Source organism: Mixophyes fleayi, chromosome 5, assembly GCF_038048845.1.
Source record: "Mixophyes fleayi isolate aMixFle1 chromosome 5, aMixFle1.hap1, whole genome shotgun sequence".
NCBI classification, from domain to species: Eukaryota; Metazoa; Chordata; class Amphibia; order Anura; family Limnodynastidae; genus Mixophyes; species Mixophyes fleayi.
The window spans coordinates 172,521,136-172,541,586 of record NC_134406.1 but is presented as its reverse complement, the minus strand read 5'-3'; the positions used below and the strand labels follow the sequence as shown (position 1 = coordinate 172,541,586).

Here is a 20,451-nt window from a genome sequence, read left to right as displayed (position 1 = left end):
CCATAGCTATAGCTGTCAGACCTGCTGAAACTTGCACTGCAGAAAATAAAAATTTAAATAAAACACACACACCAATTTAAAAAAAATAAATAAAACACTTTAATTAAAATAAATATTCCTCTAGACCGCCCTCTTCATCCTCTTTATTGTCTCACCTAAGCTCGAGTTGACACTACTGGCATCTTAAAATAAAAATCTTGTAGTGTATTATATGTTTAAAGCATATAATACCCCTTTAACGTAGGATACGCTTTATGCGTATCTTACTAAAACGTACCCCTATTGTGTACTATTCAGTCAGACATGTGGCTCTGAATGTAGAGTAAACTACAGGACTCTTACAGGAAGCATAAATTGTGTCCAACCCTACATAAAGACAATTGTATCTTATACTCCCTTGTGCAGGTGGCTGGTATATTATTGTGGATATCCAATTTCATTGTGGTCTGCTAATCATTTTATATTTAAACTAAATTAAAGTATGCAAAGTTAGACTTACTAGACCGGCAACAATCCTGTGTTACTGGAATTCCCTCCCATAAAGGCTCCACTGTTCAGTGCTGCTCTTCTCTCTGCTTAAGGCTGCCCTTTTTTTAAACACCAAACAGTGATGTTGACAACCCTTTCCTGTGACCTTCCCATTCATTCATAGAAAAGTAGGTCTACATGGCTTTTTATTGACATTAGTGAGTCACCCAAAACTACATTTTAAGTTAACTTTTAAAGTTGTAATACAGAGCTGGAAGGTCAATTAAGCTAACCTCTAAATGGTTGTGGAGGGGAGGTGTGATCGTGAGGGACATTCACAAAGCGCGGATCACATGATTGCAACTTGCGATCGGTCCTCCTGCTACACCCTCCCTGATTTTCAGCCAGTTGTGAGAGGAACAAGGGAGCCCCAGGAAAAATGACTGCAGTGAGCAGCACTCTGGGCTTCAGCTCCAGCCCCACACAGACCGGGCTGGGGCTGTTTCCACTATGACAAGGGGACCACTGAAGTTATGGATTTCCCTTATGTAATGAAAATGTAACTAACCTGTCTAGCCTGGAAATGGTTTTCACTATAGAAGAAGGACCAGCTGCGGGGTTGTATAGCACTTGAACAAGTTAAGCATTTTAGAGGGGAGGGTTATACATAGATTCCATTCAAACAGCTGGGTCATGCAATGAACTGAATAGTATAGCACATTTCGTATAGAAAAAGTGTTATGAGCCCAAAAAGTCTTTTTTTTACCTTTGCAAGAGTGAGAAAATGAGTGATTGAATGGGTTGAGTACTAGATAGCCCCAAAAGAGTGACTCTTGTAGGCCTATTTATTTACACTGTACAAATGGCAGCAATCTATTGGATCCCATTAGTAATAGATCTGTGGTTTACTTTCTAAAGACTAATTTGAAGGTAGAACAAAACATATTTGAGCAACTGTCCCCATGTTATGAATGCACGTGTCTGTGTCTGTACAGCAAGCAGAAGTTTATAAAAGGATAGAATACTGGGAAGTTGGTCATGATGTTGTAAACAGCTTTCTTTTTGCAGAGCAAAACCCCCCACCCCCTGTCAGAGATATGCCTTGTTCAAAAGGAATTATTTCCTAAAGCATATTTGGAATGTTTCATAGGCAGCTTAATGTTGAATAGAGAATGTTTTCTTCTTACCCATGGAAGGTTACTTACAGTAACAGACTGATCAGACTTTGCTCTCTTTACAACTTGAGTTTTGCCATTGATGAATATTGGTCCAATTTCTTCAAGTGCTTGGTTTTGAATGAGAGCATCATCCAGATATAAGACTGCACTTTTACTCCTCACTAGGATCTTCAGCTGGTGCCACTTCTCATCAAATAATGCCTGGATAAGAGCAGTGTTTTATCAGGTTTTATTACAAGGTTGAATGTCATCATTTTGGCTTCTCCTATTTTTCAGCATTGAGATTATTAGAACCTTAGAAGAATTGATGACGTTTTTGCTATATACAGTATGTCAAACCAGTTTTTGATTCTGTTAAGTCATTAATCATGTCTGACACATGTTAATTAATAACATACTACAGGTTCAAATTGTCAATATTTCAAATATGCCAATGGCCAGACCCATTAAATATTTTAATATTCTGCAATAAATGAACTTAAAAGAAGTTTACAGTAGTATTGGCAACTGCAGTGCAGTGTCTTAATGGCCATTATTTATTTCATAAGGTAACATATTGCTTGGTACGACAAGAGAAGATTGGAAGCACAGAGAACACTTCTGCCCTTCTCTAAGGACACTTTAAGTTTTCCAAACAAAGGTAAATGGTATATTGATGTAACACACAGAACATCTATGGGAGAGGCTCTAAAGCAAACATATTAAATAAAACCCAATCTGTGTATTTTGCTGTGCACATCAGCTGTAGCTGGGTATTTGGTGTGAAGATTGAGCATAATATATAATTTCAGTGTTATATAAAGTCATGTATCACTTGTATGCAAAAGTCATTTATAATAAAAGTTCAGCACTTGCATCCTCTAAGGCACCATTCACCAAATGTCCAGTATTATGTGATCTCAGTTTCTTACCTTTAACTTGGAATCTGTGAACTTAATCACTTGATAATTTGCATTTATCTGCGTGACAGTGAAGATGACTGAATTGTCTGTACCATCTAGGGTCACAGCCGCCTCGACCTCTCCTGCTTTTGACAATATTCTCCATAGATCCACAACCTCCTGCGTCTCAGGAGCCTTTAAACGTATGGTTGCCACAAACACATAGGAGGGTGGAAGACCTTCTGGAAAGATGTCTCTATAAAACAAAGACTATGATGTAAAGACTATGTAAAATAATACGTAGATGTTATGTTATGGTAACAAAAATGTATCTAACTTATTCATGATTCTATTTGTAAGTACTAAGTGATAGATCCTCCTATCATGTGCATTGGTCTGTATTTAGTGTAAGTTTGACATACTATCAATTTAGCCTTTCTAATCTGCCCAGATTTACATTTTTTATTCCATGCTACTCACCCCTCTCCCTCCATAGCCACTGAGCTCCATGGCCATAACCAACACTATGTCTAATATGCCACCTGTATAAAAGAAATAAATGCATTCTACTAACATCACTTTTCATTTGCTGGTAGGCAAAAACATATATAACATTTTGTACCAATGTTCATCATGCTAGATTTACATGATGCTCTTGCTGTTGCTATTTCTTAAATGTTGGATTCCAGCTCACTGTTTTTTGAGTTTCAGAGAACTTTGCAACTTATAGGAACTTTATACCATTAACTGTAGTAAATGTATGCAGTGTTTGCAGTTTCCACTTAACAAAATTATTGCAAAAATAATCACTGCCCCTAGCAGTGACTGCACTTGGGTCCGTGTGGTCCGGAATGTGGCGTGATTCCCCCAGTAAGTCCCTCACAGAGAACCCCTCCTCTACTTGTAGCTTTGTAGACTTTTAAGATCACACTTTGTGAGGCACACAAGTACGTAATTAGAGGAAAGAGTATACAATTGGGTCTTTCCCTAAAAAAACAAAAGGAAGCTCTTAGGGACTCCCATTTTTCTCAGATAAAAGCATTGGAGACCAAACACAAGAGTTCCCTTTCAGTAGACACTTATGTAGAACTTGAGGCTGCTCGAACAGTTCTAAACAAACTCCTAGATGACAGAACAAAACTGTCTTTCAGGACATGTAAAAATAGATTTTTCCGGAGTGGAAACAAACCAGAGAGGCTCCTTGCAAGGGTCCTATATAAACAACACTCCCATACTTATAGTCACTCTGTGAAGGAAGTGGGGGGGCAACTTTAAATACAAAGACATAGCTAAAGCGTTTCACGGATATTATTCAGATTTATATAACCTCAAGCCATATATCTCCCCGCTTCTGGTGGCTGAAAACAAAACTTGCTTCTCCGGTCAATCGTTGGAGGCACACAATACCGTCTTCCCTAAAGAAGGTAAAGGATCCGTCCCAGTGTTCTAGTTACCGTCCCATTTCATTGAATGTAGATATAAAGTTATTTGCTAAACATATTGCTAACTGCATGAAATTGCTTCTCCCAAATTTTATTCATTCAGATCAAATGGGAGTTGTCCCTATTAGAAAAGCATGTGACAACACAACCAAAATGATAGATTCTATCGACCTTTTATCACAGACCAAAACCCTGGCTTTTTTCAACTCCACAGATGCCGAGAAGGCGTTTGATAGAATTGACTGGCAATTCATGTGAGAGGTCTTTTGACTGAAGAACAGAAGATCATTTTCATGGACTATTTGGAATTACAAAGGGGGTCCTTTGGACCAGAACAGAAGATAATATTCCTGGATTATTTGGAATATAATTTATATGGGACAGCTACTGGACCTTTTGGAATATGAGGGTTTTATTTGGACATGGTTTTAAGCATAATTGGAATGCAAAATTAGAAGACCAGATGAAGAAATCTGATGGTATGTATTTGGGATGTTTTTATTTTTAATGAACAGATGGGGTTTTATTTTAGGGGATTTATTATTTTGATTAAATTAATGTGGTGATAATGAGGGTGTTGTTTTATTTAACATTTAACTTTGGTACTACAGGTCGCAGCAAGCCCTGGGTGTCATGGCATGGTGGCACTTCTGGTTCTCCAAGTGCCACCATGCCCTGGCTCTCATGGGTATGTTGGTGCCTGTAGTTCTATAAGCACAAACATGCCCAGAGTGTTAATGGCAGTCAGGGCTGGCTGGAACTTGTGGATCCACAAACTAAAATGGTGTTGTCTTCATTTTTAACACTTTCATGTGCATTATTATTCATCCAGGGATGTTCATAGAGGGGGAGCCCGCACAATTTTTTACGGACCCCACTCTCTAGGGCATCATTGGGGGCGTGTCTAGCAGGTGAAAAGCACTAGGCCACCCTCTTACAGAAAAATGCATTACTCACACATCCCCACTGTGCCCACATATTTTAATCACACGTGCCTCCCTCTGCCCACATGCTTTAATCACAGTTGCCCGCTCTCTGCCCAGCAGCTAAAGTCACACAGGTCCCCTCTCCAGCACACATTCTGCTTACCTTATTCTCCACTGCATAGCACACAGGATGGGATGATATCCAGCAACCCGCCTGCACTGAGTACCATGTGCCCACTGCAGTCACATGACCTGGCGTCTGAAGGTAACTGAGCTGAAGGGGCCACTACCAATGTCCCCCAGGCAGGTCCAAGCCCGGGTAATTTGTAGCCACCCCTCTCGGTGGCCCTGTATATATATATATATATATATATATATATATATATATATATATATAAAAGTACACCATTCACAGGAATCGGACACAGGTATGCTGAACCATTTAGCTGTTTATTAGCAGTTGTCAGGATGGTAAAACAGCTCCAATGCTCGTACAGCAATCATATCCAGTAACAGTACATGAAAATCCCCACCACCTACATCTGGCTAGACATTACTTCCCTGTCTGCTCGCCGGCCACTTACTGGCATCGGTGGTGCCACCCACACATACAGACAGTGTCTTTATCCTCCACCCTAAGCACTACAACAAATCACAGTAAACCAATCACACCCATGTGGAACACCTGTGTGTGTGTGTGTGTGTGCTCAAAGAGGAACCTAGAGAAAACTTAACCCTGTCTGCAGCCTGCTGCTGCAGACTAATTGTGTTCCTACCTGTCCCCTTATAGGGGAACTGTGGAAAATATCCTCTATGCCACTAACCCTCCCCTTAGCGTTGCCAACCTCACCTGGTTGGAAAACTACAGCTGACTTATCGTAGCTTTTTTTTCTATTGTGCTGGACTTTACATTGCGCCAAGGCATAGCCTCGGGATACCCGGTGGCAGAGTCCACTATGACGAATACATACTGATGGCCACAGGCCAACTTCTCTAATGGGCCTACCCAAATCGTTACCATTACACTTGTTACGGGGTCTGCACCACAGGGATGGAAACTAGCGGGGTCCGATAGTCTGGCTTCGGACATGTTCTCTGACATACTGGACACGTCCAGCAAAACCTTTTTATTGCCACGTACACTCCCGGGCCAATAGAACCTGAGCAATATCTGCTCCCGTGTTTTATCTTCCCCAAAGTATCCCCCACACAGATGTGTATGTGCAGCTTTGAGGACAAGTGATGTATGGATTTGTGGTACTAACAATTGCTCCACAGTTCTACCCTGTACATTAGCAACTCTATATAACAGATCATTCTTTACCACATAATAGGCAATACCCGCTGCAGGCTTGTTAGCCTTCTCTACACCATTAATCTCAACCACTTCTTATAGACATTAGCTAAGGCAACATCTCCAAGTTGATCTCAGCCAAAGTCTCTTAGTGGAAACACGTTAGACAGTCCTGCCCAGTCTGAGTCCTCATTGGGTGCCGTAGCCCCTTCACCCGAGTTCTCACCAACGAACGATGCCAGGGCCCGGTTTTGCGTTGGTACTGGTGCAGCTCTCCTTTGTCTACACTCCCACCTCTTAGGAGGTGTATTTTCCTGAATTGTCTGGTTCAGGTTCCGTAGTACATCCTGGCGCTTCCATTTTCTGTTCCCTCAAGCTCCTCCATCAAGGCTGGACTTTCGGCCGGTGCTTTAATTGCCGACATGTTCGGCTGGATTCGCTACTGGAGGATCTGCTTGAACAGTAGAAAGTCTCTGCCCAGGATTAAAGGGTATGGCAGTTTTGGGGCAATGGCCGCTACCATTGTTACTGCCTGTCCATTCACAGTAATAGGCAATAGAGTCCTGTCATATTCCTCGGCAGTCCCATGGACACAGAGTACCTTTACTTTAGGCAGATTATGCATCAGTTTCTCTGGTAATATGGAGCTGGAAACCAAGGACAGTTCACTACCCGAATCTACCAGAGCCAGCACCGGTTGGTGATTCCCAAACACATTCACGCGGAACAAGCAGGACTTCTTGGTAACCGGACTCATTGTACAGCAGCTCGGATAGCTTGGTTGTGTGTGTGCTAGTGAACAATCCATATGCTCTACTAACGTTGGGTACTGAGCCCTCAAATGTCCAGGCTCTTTGCACTTGAAGCAGATTGGACTTAATGCAGGTTTGGCTGCCTTTTTATCAAGCAATCTCTCCTCACCAGTATCCGATCCACTGTTCCATATGCCAGTCTTTGACCGAAGGCACAAACTTTGGAGCGGGCAACGGAGGTTTGGGCATATGCTGCAAGGCCCTGTATCTCTCCACTACAGCAGCCAATTCCCCATATGACTGAGGATCTGCCTGTCACGTCTACCATTGCAGCCCTTGGTCCATACCCCGGATACAGTGGTCAAGAATTTCGATCATTCTGTCCGCAGTGTTCTTTTCTGGCTGCAACCACTTCTTTAGTGTTCTACCAAGTTCAGCAAGCTGAGCCCGAACTGGTATATCTTTGGAGAGCCTCCAGTCATGATATCGTTGGGCCTCCCCTGCTCTGGTGACTCCAACACCCGCTAAGATGGTGGTTTTTAACCGCTGATAATCGCCAGCCTGGTCCTCATCTAGGTCTATATAGGTTCGCTGTGCTTCTCCTGAAAGATAGGGAGCCAGGTATTCGGACCAAGTCCCAGGTGGCCACTTGGCTTGGGTGTCGGCACGCTCAAAGGCTATTAGATATGCCTCCACGTCATCATCAGAAGTTAATTTCTGTAGCATGGGGGTAGCTGGAGCCTCTCTATCCCGTCTCCCCTGAGCAATCTCCTCACGGAGAAGTCTGATATTTTCCTCCTGCATTGCTACCATATGCACTAGGGTTCTTAAAATGTCTTCCATTCCCACAGGAGTTTGTGCTGGGAAATGAAACCTAGCTTCTCTCAGCATTCAGGTAACAACAAAAGTTTCTGGGCCACACCTAATTCACAACTGAGTGACGTCAAGGTGTGGTACTGCAATTACCAGAAAATAAATTTGTTTTTGCTTGTTTTTAAACCCCCCCTTTTTTCAGCTGACATGTGCTGTGAAACCTTCATTGGTAAAGCAAACAAACCCCCCCCAAAAAAATGTATTTCTTGGACCACACCCAATTCACAGTTTGAACCTTTAACAAGTGTGGCACTAAAGTGACCAGCAGTGTTTTAACTTCTGCTTTCTTTTGCAACAAAATAGGTGCTAATCAGTTCCCAATGCAAATGTTTGTCTCTTCACAGCAACACATTGGAAACTAAGCATTACAACAGTTTGGTTGATTATAGTGATCTTTAACAGACTCCACTCACCACCCTTGCGTCTGGAACCTGGGAGGACGGCTGTGTCTTAGCCGTCCTACAGATCCCACGATGACACCACTTGTGAGAAAGTACATCATTCACAGGAATCGGACACAGGTATGCTGAACCATTTAGCTGTTTATTAGCAGTTGTCAGGGTGGTAAAACAGCTCCAATGCTGGTACAGCAATCATATCCAGTAACAGTACACGAAAATCCCTACCACCTACATCTGGCTAGACATTACTTCCCTGTCTACTCGCCGGCCACTTACTGGCATCGGTGGTCCCACCCACACATACAGACAGTGGGCCTGATTCATTAAGGATCTTAAATGAAGAGGATTCTTATTTCAGTCTCCTGGACAAAACCATATTACAATGCAAGGGTTGCAAATTAGTATTCTGTTTTGCACATAAATTAAATACTGCCTGTATTCTCATGTAGCACACAAATACTTGATAGCTTATTTGTACACTGAAATTGAAAGTTGATATGTGTGTGTTGATATGTTGATATGTGTGTGCTACATGAAAAAACAAGCAGTATTTAACTTATGTGCAAAACAAAACACTCATTTGCACCCCTTGCATTGTAACATGGTTTTGCCCAGGAGACTGAAATAAGAATCCTCTTAATTTAAGATCCTTAATGAATCAGGCCCAGTGTCTTTATCCTCCACCCCAAGCACTACAACAAATCACAGCAAACCAATCACACCCATGTGGAACACCTGTGTGTGTGTGTGTGTGTGTGTGTGCTCAAAGAAGGAACCTAGGGAAAACTTAACCGTTGCCGCTGCAGACTAACTGTGTTCCTACCTGTTCCCTTATAGGGGAACTGTGGCAAATATCCCTCTTTGCCACAATATATATATATATATATATATATATATATATATATATATATATATAAAATTACGTCTCATATTGTGAGGCTAATATTATATTAACAGTAATGGGACCAGCAAATAAACATTATGCCGCACAGTAGTGCCCCAGTTAACATCCTGTCTCATAATTGTGCTCCCAATTCATCTTATGCCTCATAGTTGTGCCCACAATTCATATCATGCCACATAGTTGTGCCCCCAATTCATACTATGCCACGTAGTTGTGCCCCCAATTTATACTATGCCACGTAGCTGTGCCCCCAATTCAGATCACGACACATAGCTGTGCCCAGGGCCGGACTGGGGCTAAATATCAGCCCTGGCATTTAAAGCACACGGCCCCACCTCTGTTGATGAGTAGGAAAAACCTTGTGTACCGCCAAGGGCGTGGCCACATTATGTGTTGGGGGCTTGGTCAACATGGTGCGTTGATACATACATTATAATAAAACCTTACATTTATCAGGTCCTCCCCATCACCCCACCCCCCCCTCAGACACATTACGACACCCCCAGTCTACTGTACTTATCTATGCTCTGATGCTGCTGACATCCGTCAGGGTGGGAACTTCCTGTAGACTGAGCAGGGAAGCTCTTTGTCTCACCAGATTAATAAATATCATGACACTTAGAGCTCCTCGACTTGCTCTGCAGACTGTGTCCTGTCCAGGACTGGGAGCAACTATCAGATTGATCCTGCTAACCAGAGCAGGAATAAGGCTGGAGGGCCCAAGGGCACTTAAGACAGAGGGGCTTTTATGATGTAATTTGGGTATTAGACACATTTCCGACAAATACACAGGCAATACTGTTAGGTGCAGGCAGTTCTGCTTTCACAAGCAGTACAGTGTGAAGCAGGACATATCTCCAAACTGTCCTTGCAGTCAGACCAAATTCTGACTAAGCGGGACAGTCACTCACCAATTTAGGACAGTTGGCAGACTGCCCTGGTCTCTCCTACATGTCTTGTCACTTTCACTACTTGTGGCTGCTGGTGTCTTTAGATCAGTTGCAGCATGAAATTAAATAGCATTTACGTTTAATAAATATAACCATTGTCCTCAAATTAAAAATCCAATCACCCCTTAAATTGATAGGCCCCCACTATTAAATTAAATTGCCCCACCATCAGCCCACAAATAAAATAGCACCCAATAATTAGCCCCACCTGCAATTCACAATTAGATTAATAGCATATCTCCCACATTAAATTAAGACCCCCCCCTTCCCTCGCACATTATATTCATATACTGTCCCCCTCACACTCACACATTATATTCATTTATTGTCCCCCTCACACTCACAAATTATAGTCATATACTGTCACAGACATACACGCACTATAGTCATACACTGGCCCGAACACACACACACACTATAGTCATACATTGTCGAACACAAACTATAGTCATACACTGGCCCACACACACACATACTATAGTCATACACTAGCCCACACACACATACTATAATCATACACTGTCAGACACACACTATAGTCATACACTGGCCCACAAACACATACTATAGTCATATACTGTCACACACACGCTATAGTTATACCCTGTCACACACACACTATAGTCATACACTGGCCCAAACACACACACTATAGTAATACCCTGTCACACAGACACACACACCATAGTTATACCCTGTCACACAGACACACACACTATAGTTATACCCTGTCACATACACACACATACACACACACTATAGTTATACCCTGTCACCCATACACAATCTAACCCCCCCTTACCTTGTTCGATCCAAGGCGCGCTCTGTAGTCTCTCTTCACACATGGGACAGCGCCTGTCACGTGGTTCGCGTCCCATGTGTCACTGAGCCATTCATAGGGGAGGGAGGGATGGGAGTTACGCGCCCACCAGGAAGTCAGTGTAGAGCCGGCCCCATTACTCAGCGCACAGACTGTCATGCCGGATTTTTGTGTGTCACTTTTTAAAACGGTCGGTATTTCCTATATGTTGCAATTTTATGTGTCGGCTTTTTAGTGTCTCTTTTAATACTGTCAGCATTGTAGTCGTCGGAATTATGACTACCACTGCTAAAAACACCTTTGAAATGCTCTGTGCATCAGAGACATCTGAGTCTAGTGCACATGGTATCCACTCACCATAGTGAGCTGGGACATACCTCCAATTCGGGACAAACCTGAAATTGGAGGTGACATCTACATTCCTTAATAATTTACAGTAGGGGTACCTTCAAGGGAGGGCTTGCAAATTTCAGCCCCGGGGGCAAGTCTAGACTCAGCAGGCTATTGTAAAGGAAAAAAAAATCAGGTGGCTCAGTGAGCCAGCGCAAGGTAGCTCACTATGGGACTGGCTGGAGGAAGATGCCACCCTGCCCCCCAGCCCAACCTGCCTTATTCCTTATAATACCTTATTCCTGTATATATATACATCACTTATGTTAGAAATAAATAATATCATGCCGTACCTAGTATTTTCAGTGACATCCACATCAGGAGTAATAAGATAGGCTTTTTCTGAAGCCAATGACCCTGTTATCTTCTGACCTTTCTTATGAATTTTCATTCCCACAAGCAGCTCAAAGCCCTTCTCATCCCGTGAAGCTACAGGGATTCGAGTAGGGCACACAGATTCTGTGAAAATTAAACATCTTTTCATTATTGATGGTAAATACAATATAACATATAAAATAACTATAAAAAAGGAATCTCAGTTACGCAAAGCCAAAGACAAATCTGAAACATGTGATTATGTGTTTTCATTTAACATTTATGCAAATAAAAAAGTTATTGCTGTATACTAGATTTATCTAAAAATTTAGGCTGGAAATGCAGTGATAACAGATCTTTTAAAAGGCTAAAGCAATATAATGATGATGGTGGGAAAACTATATTTTAAAAATTGTTTTTCAACTATTAATATTTCTCAAAATACAGTGTAAAGAAAATTAAAATGTATTTTAAGTAATCATGTTAACATTGCTTTTAAAAAGCCACTTGTATTTCTACTAGAGGAAAGATTCAAAATACCTTTTATCTTAGGATATACTACCTGGGGTTAAATGTATCAAGTCTGAGAGTTTTCCGGCGGGTTTGAAAAACCAATCAGATTCTAGCTATCATTTGGTTAGTATATTCTACAAAATGATAGCTAGAATCTGATTGGTTGCTATAGGCAACATCTCCACTTTTCAAGCTAACCGGAAAACTCTCAGCTTGATACATTTACCCCCTGGTATTCTAGGAAAACAAATGACATTATAGTTTATTTATTTATTATACTCAATCCATTTATGAGATTAGTATTGCGCCCTTTATTTATTTCCAGATTCTCGGAAAACAAATGACAATTTCATTTGAAACAGAAAAGTCTAATCTTACATACAAGAGGGTCATATCAGCTACTTGACCAGAGTGATTCCATGTTTTGGGATAATAAAAATTAAACAAATCCTCATCTCAGACTCACTCTATTGTTAGTCATAGTCCTAGCTCTTACTCACCCCAAGTTTTTTTCCATGTTTTAACCCAACATTAGCATAATATTATTCCAATTTATTCCAAACTATAGTACAGGTCTTAGTTTGCCCCTACAGCTAAAATGGCAAAAACTAAATGCACCACATATTCGTTTCAGTTCAGGTAAATGTTGTTACACTGCTTATTTTCGTTGGAAGGTTCTTTATTTTTATAATATGGCAATTTCACAGTTATATTCATTGTGTGGCTTTGACAAGTCTGTAGCTGGGCATTTACCAGGTCCCAGACTTATGAATGTAAAACAAACACATTCTGTATTTTAACACTGTCATTCATGAATTTAATAGGGGTACTGCATTACATCAGCTGTAGAACATAAGCTATAGCCAAATCTGTGAGGTGTTATGTTAAGATGATGATGGCGTTATTGAGAGCTTCTTATAAATTTTAACATGTTTACATCATAGCGAATCAGAGCTACTAATATGAACAATTTTTCATTCCTTGATGATGCTTGTAGTTGCTATATGGGGCTGTCTCCTTACTGGAGAAGGGACATTTGAAAACATATATATGAAGACTTTGTCTACTTCAAATATTGATATATATTGCAGAAATAGGGTCAGATTCAATTGGCAGCTATGTTCCTCAGAACAACGCAGACACAAATTTTTTACCGGTAGTACAGTAAAAATGAATGCTTCATGTGCCGTTTCCGGAGGAACCTTGTTCAGATTTTTTTTTCAATTGAATCTGCTTCACTGAGTGTAAAAATGCAACTTTTGAGTACACGGAAAAATGTTTTGTCTGGGGCAAATATGCGGCTGTCATCATCAAAGCAGAAATTTGCATCAGGCTTATGTGACGTGAAAATATACGGCTCCTAATAGGCATAACCTAAAGATTTAAGTTAGTCAAAATCGAATGCCTGGCATAAGGGGTGTGGTTGATTTGTTCCTTCAGACCTTTACTGTACTGAAACGGCTACAACACAAGTGGACGCAAGTTTAACATACACTCAACTCAAAATACGACTGTAAGTTGTGCTCATGTGCAGTGCAACAAATGTTATGCAAGTCAGATTTTTACATGGTGCAAATGTGTTTATATTCAGCTGCAGTCATACCAAAGTAATAAATACAAAATATAAAAATAATAGTATTGTAACATTGTGTATATAGGAAATGTGATCAATTATGTCTGAGTCTATGTGCAGGGATGGAACAGGAGGCCTAAGTCACCTCAAATGTATGAAATCATTGTATAGTGTTTGTATTACTAGCTGTCATGAGTAATATCACAGGCTGCTATAACTAATCCATGACAAGGGTGAACCTCTGGTGCCAAAGCTATTTTTGTAAAAAGTCAATATGAACCTTAGCTCTGGACCCACCAGGGCAGAGAGCCCAGCATTGTAATGGAGCCTTGATAGGACAGAAACTGAAATAACTTGTTCTACCTTAGATCCCTGGTGTCATAGAAATACAATAGGCACATTCTAAAGCAGTCATTTGTTTAACTAGGTGTATCAAAAGATCTCATGGGTCAAATAAATAAGAAACAACAATAGTAATCTCATATTTGACCCAGTCTTAACCACCAATTTATTTTATTGACTTTGGCGAGATATGATTTGTATTGCATTTACAAATGTGGACATAAATTATGTGAAATTGCTATCTTTTGTTTTATAGGATTGGACAACAATCTGAGTTTAATGTTTTGAGATAGTTTATATGTGTTTCATTAATAAAAATACTTAATTTTGAGTAAGTTCAATATTCATATTGACAAGTATGATTCATTATTACATTTACATAGGGGATTCCTTAAAGTTAATATTTGTGAACAACCGTTAGAATCTTTTTTTTGTCACTATAAATTGTGTTGAAATTGTTCACCTTTTTGAATGTTTAATATTATTTTCCCCAAGTTAGGTGTGTTTGTGCAGTTTTTCTGTATTCACCTTTTTACATGCCAGCAAGAAGTTAGTAATCTTCTAGTCATCTATAAATATTTATGAGCTTTAATGACATACCTCCCAACATTTATCCAGACAAAATTATGACAAAATAAGCCTCACCTTTATTTGTACTAACCACACACTCAATTTTACAAAATCCGCCCCAACCTGCCTAAATACCTAGGGGTAAATGTATCAAGCTGAGAGTTTTCCGGCGGGTTTTAAAAACCAATCTGATTCTAGCTATCATTTATTTTGTGCATTCTACAAAATGACAGCTAGCATCTGATTGGTTGCTATAGGCAACATCTTTACTTTTCAAGCTAACCGGAAAACTCTCAGCTTGATACATTTACCCCTTAGACTTTCTGGTCAACCACGTCTGCTTTCTGGTGAAGCCCCACCCACGTCACTATAAGCCTCAACCCTTTTGAGATTTGGGAATCAAGGCTGTCCAGTAAAAATTGGGAGGTATGTAAAGAGAGTGTGAATAATGAATATCTGGAACATGCTCCCTTTTGGAGGGTAGCGGCTTTAAATGAGCACATTTATCAGTGTCAAATGAACTTCTATCGGCATTAACAGCTAATTAAGATAATGAATTTATGACACAGAGCAGGATGAACACAGTTTTATAGCTGATTTTTCTCACTACGGTGCATTAATAACTTTACATTTTAATTAGGCTCTTGAATTTTACCAGTAATGTTAGATTTTTCAAATCCAGGTGACAGGTATACTTTTATCTTGTGAAGCAGCCCTCTGTTGTGCGTTATGAATTCTTTCTTTCTGCATTACTGTTAAGCCTCCTTTATCAACTGTTTCCAGTAAGAGCAGTATTTTATCCAATTTGAAATGGCTAACTTGGCAACCCTACATAAATCATAGCTTCTATGAGTATACAGGACAGGAACAGGAGACAATGTGTGTCTTTAATGACAAAGCAGACATATTTTTCTGGTGCAGCAAGGTATTGGTAGACATAATTATGATTAATTTCTTAATGACCTCTCTGTTTCTCAATGAGTACTTCCCTAATGCAGCCCATGCTATCCACTGAAGTTGGAAATATTTAAGAACTTGAAGATAGACCATTGCAAATTGTAATAAGAAACTGAAGCAATTACCTAAAGTTTACTTTGGTTTTAAACAAGATATTTTTCATTATTACAGTTTTTGTTATTTCAACACTATAACATCGGAGTGGTACTGAAATAGAATCATGTAGCAGAGTTGTTGGCCAGTAGGTATGTCACAACATAAACATGTACAGAATGAGTGCTGAAAGTTATCAAATGTCACAGCCCGCTTTCTCTTTACAGTGGCTTATCCATGATGAAAATAAACTGTGCTGTAACTTTGGGGCAGGGTTTTACAATGATATTCAGAAAGCTTGGCATGGGACAACAAAATGGAACATTAATTGCAAAGCTTTTCTCAACATCTACTTCATAGTTACCTACTCTCCCGGAATGTCCGGGAGACTCCCGGATTTCTGGGTTTCCGGCTAGTAATTATAGTTAAGTGGCGGGGACGGGGCTTAGGTCGCGATTTATGTGTCATTGTGGCCACACCCCTTGCTTTAATAGCTTAGCAATGGTGATGACCAATTAGGGGGTGGGGGCTAATGATGCGTTCCACCGAGCCCTGCCGCACACGCCCACTTCCCCTGGAGGTATGATCTACTTTGGCTGACAAAAATACAAAAAAATACCAGTGATAAATGTCAAAACTATATTCCATATATGACTTCCATTAAAGTCTGTTTTGTAATATTGGAAAAACACATACAATGTTTTCAAAGACATCTATGTAAGACTCAATCCACCAAATTCACTGAGCTGAAAATAAAGATAAATTTGCTCTTTACCACGCATGTAATTTAAAAGCTTTAATCCCTTCACCCCTGTGCTTTTGACATTTTTTTGTTGGTCACATTTAAACATCAGTATCAGTCATTTGTTTATGCAGTACCCAGACAAATTATACCTTGCTTTTTTCACAAGACTTTGAATTTTCATAAATTACCATTTGTTTGTTTATACCTATTGACACGACAAAGAAAAGCTACTCAAAATGGCCAAAAAAGTGTTTCTTTTTATTGAAATCGCAAGAAAGTGAAGTAAAAGCAAATGTGTGCATTTTATTTTTTAAACACTACCACTACCAGAAATAATTTGTGGTTCTTGTTTTTGCATCAATCCACCTTTACAAAATAGCAAAAAACAAGATACTACACATAGGTATTCATAATAAAATCTGCACTCAAAAAGGATAATGCAATTTATTTCTAGTTTGTACTGTCTTGAATAAATTGTGTAGGGATAATATAGGTATCTTGGCAAGACATACCATATGGAAAACTAAACAGCCTACCGTATCAAATGAGGGTGCCTGAGAGTTTAAAGTCAGGATGGGGCATTATAACCCCCCCCCCCCATCTCTGTACTTTTTATCGATTTCTGTAGTGTAGGGTGATCACCAATCAATAAATTCTGAGGGACACTATTCTCTTACAAAAGTGGGGTCTCCATTATTTCTTGGAGTCAGATTTGGAGATCTGAGTATTACAACACCACTCACCCATCTTTGAGCTGCTTAATGTTTTCTGTAGTGTTATTGTCTGTTGATTACATGTGATCACCAAACAGTAACTGGGTTTTCTTCTAGTAAGATTTTCTAATTTAACAATACCAATATGGTTATCCATGAATACTTGCATTCTTTTACTCTATGATTTCCAATCACAAATACTGGGAGACTATTTCATTCATCCTTTTCTGACAAAAAAAGTTCGGGTTTTTTACTGTTCAGTCTTTCTAGATCTACATTTCAGTTTGTCCCCTTGTTTTAATATCTTATTTTGAATAATACTATCTTTCTGAACTCTATTAATATTTTTTTAAAACTGTTTCAATGTTTATATCTAGGGAAGCTCAGGCTTCAGAAAACCGAGCCCCCACCAAACAATGCAAATCCGAGTACCAAGCCGAGCCAGCTCAGTACTTTCCTGCATGCTTGGAACTGAAATCGAGGCAAAACTTTATTGTCGCGTCATCGGATCTCGCGGGTATTGGATTCCATAAGTACTGCCCTCCACCAGAGATCCAAAACCATTGTTCTGACAGGCACAGGAGGGGTAGGAGCATTCTTGCTAGTCTCCAGTGGCATTGATCAGCGCCATTGCTCATACAGAAACAGGGGGGATGGCAGTGTTCTTGTCACTCTCCAGTCTCTAGGGACATTGCTGAATGCCATTGCTCACACAGTAACAGAAGGGGTAGCAGTGTTCTTGTGTCACATGTCAGTGCAGAAAATCACAGTTAGCAAGTAGCGCTGAATATGGTGAAATACCGGATGGTATAGATATGGAACAGGGATTGCAGGGAGATGCAGAAAGCAAATAACAGGAACACGGCTGATGCAGGTGAACAGATAATTTGAAGAAATCCTAGGGAACAGGTGAACCAGGAGTACAACAAGGAACAGCACTTTCAGTGACTGTGAGGTGGACAAAATTGACTGGAAATGACAGGAAATTAGTGTTATTGAGTTTATTAATAATGTAGGAACAGAGAAAGAGCCAAATTATGGGATTTTAGCATATTTTGGCAATACAGATCCAATACCAAAACACGTGAGGGCGGTTTTGCATAAATCCAAAACCAAAACAGGAAGTTAATACAGATCCAAAACCCTGGGGTCAGAGAACATCTCTATTTATATCATATTACCTATGTTTCTGCTTTAATATAGACTATGCATGATCAGCTTATGAAGTCTTTCCTGGTAAGTCTTGGTATGATGCCCAGGAACCATTTTAGTAGCAGTTATCTGTTTTTTTTCTATTTTATTAATGTATTTTTGAAGATAGTGAGTAAATATAGTGATTTATACAAATAATGTAATGCATCACTATGCAAGATTCTGTCAAAACTCCAACAAGGTTAGATTCCAAAATATTATGTAATTTATTAGATGTATTGCCAACATCTTAACGATTTATACTTGGAAGTTTGTGAACCTGCCAATATCTATGTTTTTTTTAGAATAATCATATGCATAGTGGTACTTATTCAGTATGCTAAATGTAAAACTCTTTGTTTGATCTCATTCTGCTTGTTGATTAATAAATATAAAACGATAAAATAAAGAAAACCACATCCATTAGCTGTTGTGGAGATGTTGTGCCGTATCACCATTTAGACTACCCTGGAGGTTATTTACTCATAATATCATTACTCATAAGATCATGCTGTTCACTTTATCATGCATTTCCCTCTCTGTATTCATCAGCTCCAGTATATTGCAGAATGCCCTAGAATTCTAAAGTACAGGACGTGGACTTCCCCGTATCCACATGTAATTAGACACTGCAGTGGTATTCTGTTGAGCTGGGGAACAAAAGCAAGGGCTATAAAAAGTACATGCTATAATCCATATTTTACGGGAAACAAGAAACAGGCAGGTTACAGTGTTATCAAACTCGTTGTCACTATATATATATATATATATATATATATATATATATATATATATCTAATATATAAAAGAGAAAATTTGTCCTTCTGTCTGTCTTTCTATACAAATCCACATTTTTCAAGCGAAGATCGTGAAATTTTGCCTACGAGTGTATTAAAACATGACGGAGGCAACTAAAAAAATTTAAAATTGAAATTCATTACCGGGTGGGGGTGGCGAGGGGGGTAACATCTAAAAATCATCGAAAACGACCATAACTCTGGAATGTCTGGAACAATTTACACCAAACCTGGTACACATATGACTTACAGTCTGACAACAAATATTGTGGGGCAAGACACCCCTGGCACTCCTAAGGGTGGGGGTGGCGAGGGGGGTAACACCTAAAAATCATCGAAAACGACCATAACTCTGGAATGTCTGGAACAATGTCTTGGAAGAAGTTCCAAAAAAAAGGGGAAATATATTTTTTCTGGATGCACCCGGAGGAACAGGTAAGACGTTTCTCATCAAGTTGTTACTTGCTAAAATTCGAGTACATTCCAAGATAGCTATTGCTGTGGCCTCTTCTGGAATTGCTGCAACTTTGCTCCCTGGTGGAAGAACAGCACATTCAGCTTTCAAGTTACCGCTTAATCTGGCCCGAAGTGAAACTCCCGTCTGCAATATCACTAAACAAACAGAAAAAGCTCAGATTCTGCAGCAATGTCAGGTCATTGTATGGGATGAATGCACCATGTCACACAAAAATGCTTTACAGGCCCTCAATCAATCACTTCAATTTTTAAGAGGCAATGATTTACTAATGGGTGGAGTCACTGTTGTATTGGCTGGAGATTTTTGACAAACATTGCCGGTCATTCAAAAAGGAACAATGGCGGATGAAATTAATGCATGCCTTAAATCATCACATCTTTGCAGGCATGTTCGCACTTTGCGACTAACCACAAATATGAGAGTTTCTATGCATGGCAACACAATGGACGGTCAGTTTGCTGATCATTTGTTAAATATTGGAAATGATTTAATGCCGCTTCATCCAGTAACTGGTCTCTTCAAACTCAGAGAAACACTTTGTAACACAGTTGTGTCTTAAAATTCTTTAAATCCCGGGCAACGCCGGGTATTCTGCTAGTATATATATATATAATGATAAGAAGGTGATTAATGTGGCAATTTATTAAAATTGATTATCCAAGACAGTGACTCTGATAGGAACCTGTTGCTGCAAATAATCTATAGTAAAGTGATCGCAATTTTTATGACCTTGTACAATTTTGCAATGGGGAGGAGCGTGGAGCCTGTCATGGAGGGATCCGAAGATCCCTCTCCTGTGATGGTCTCCCTACAGGATAGAACAGCTAACATCGCTAGCTGTTGGGGACAAGCTCCGATTTTTAGAGCTTCATAAATAGTGCATTT

The 20,451-nt window shown here is 39.8% G+C and overlaps 1 protein-coding gene across 1 annotated transcript in view; it reads right to left on the bottom strand.

The window, feature by feature from the left end:
- Window positions 1-20,451, bottom strand: part of LOC142159497 (uncharacterized) — a 154,526-nt gene that overhangs the window by 69,469 nt on the left and 64,606 nt on the right. Inside the window, exons 4-6 of the mRNA XM_075214395.1 lie at window positions 11,573-11,738; window positions 2,558-2,783; window positions 1,674-1,847 (exon numbers count right to left, since the gene is read on the bottom strand). Of these exons, the coding sequence (XP_075070496.1) occupies window positions 1,674-1,847; window positions 2,558-2,783; window positions 11,573-11,738 (566 nt within the window). The remainder of the gene's footprint in view (window positions 1-1,673; window positions 1,848-2,557; window positions 2,784-11,572; window positions 11,739-20,451) is intronic.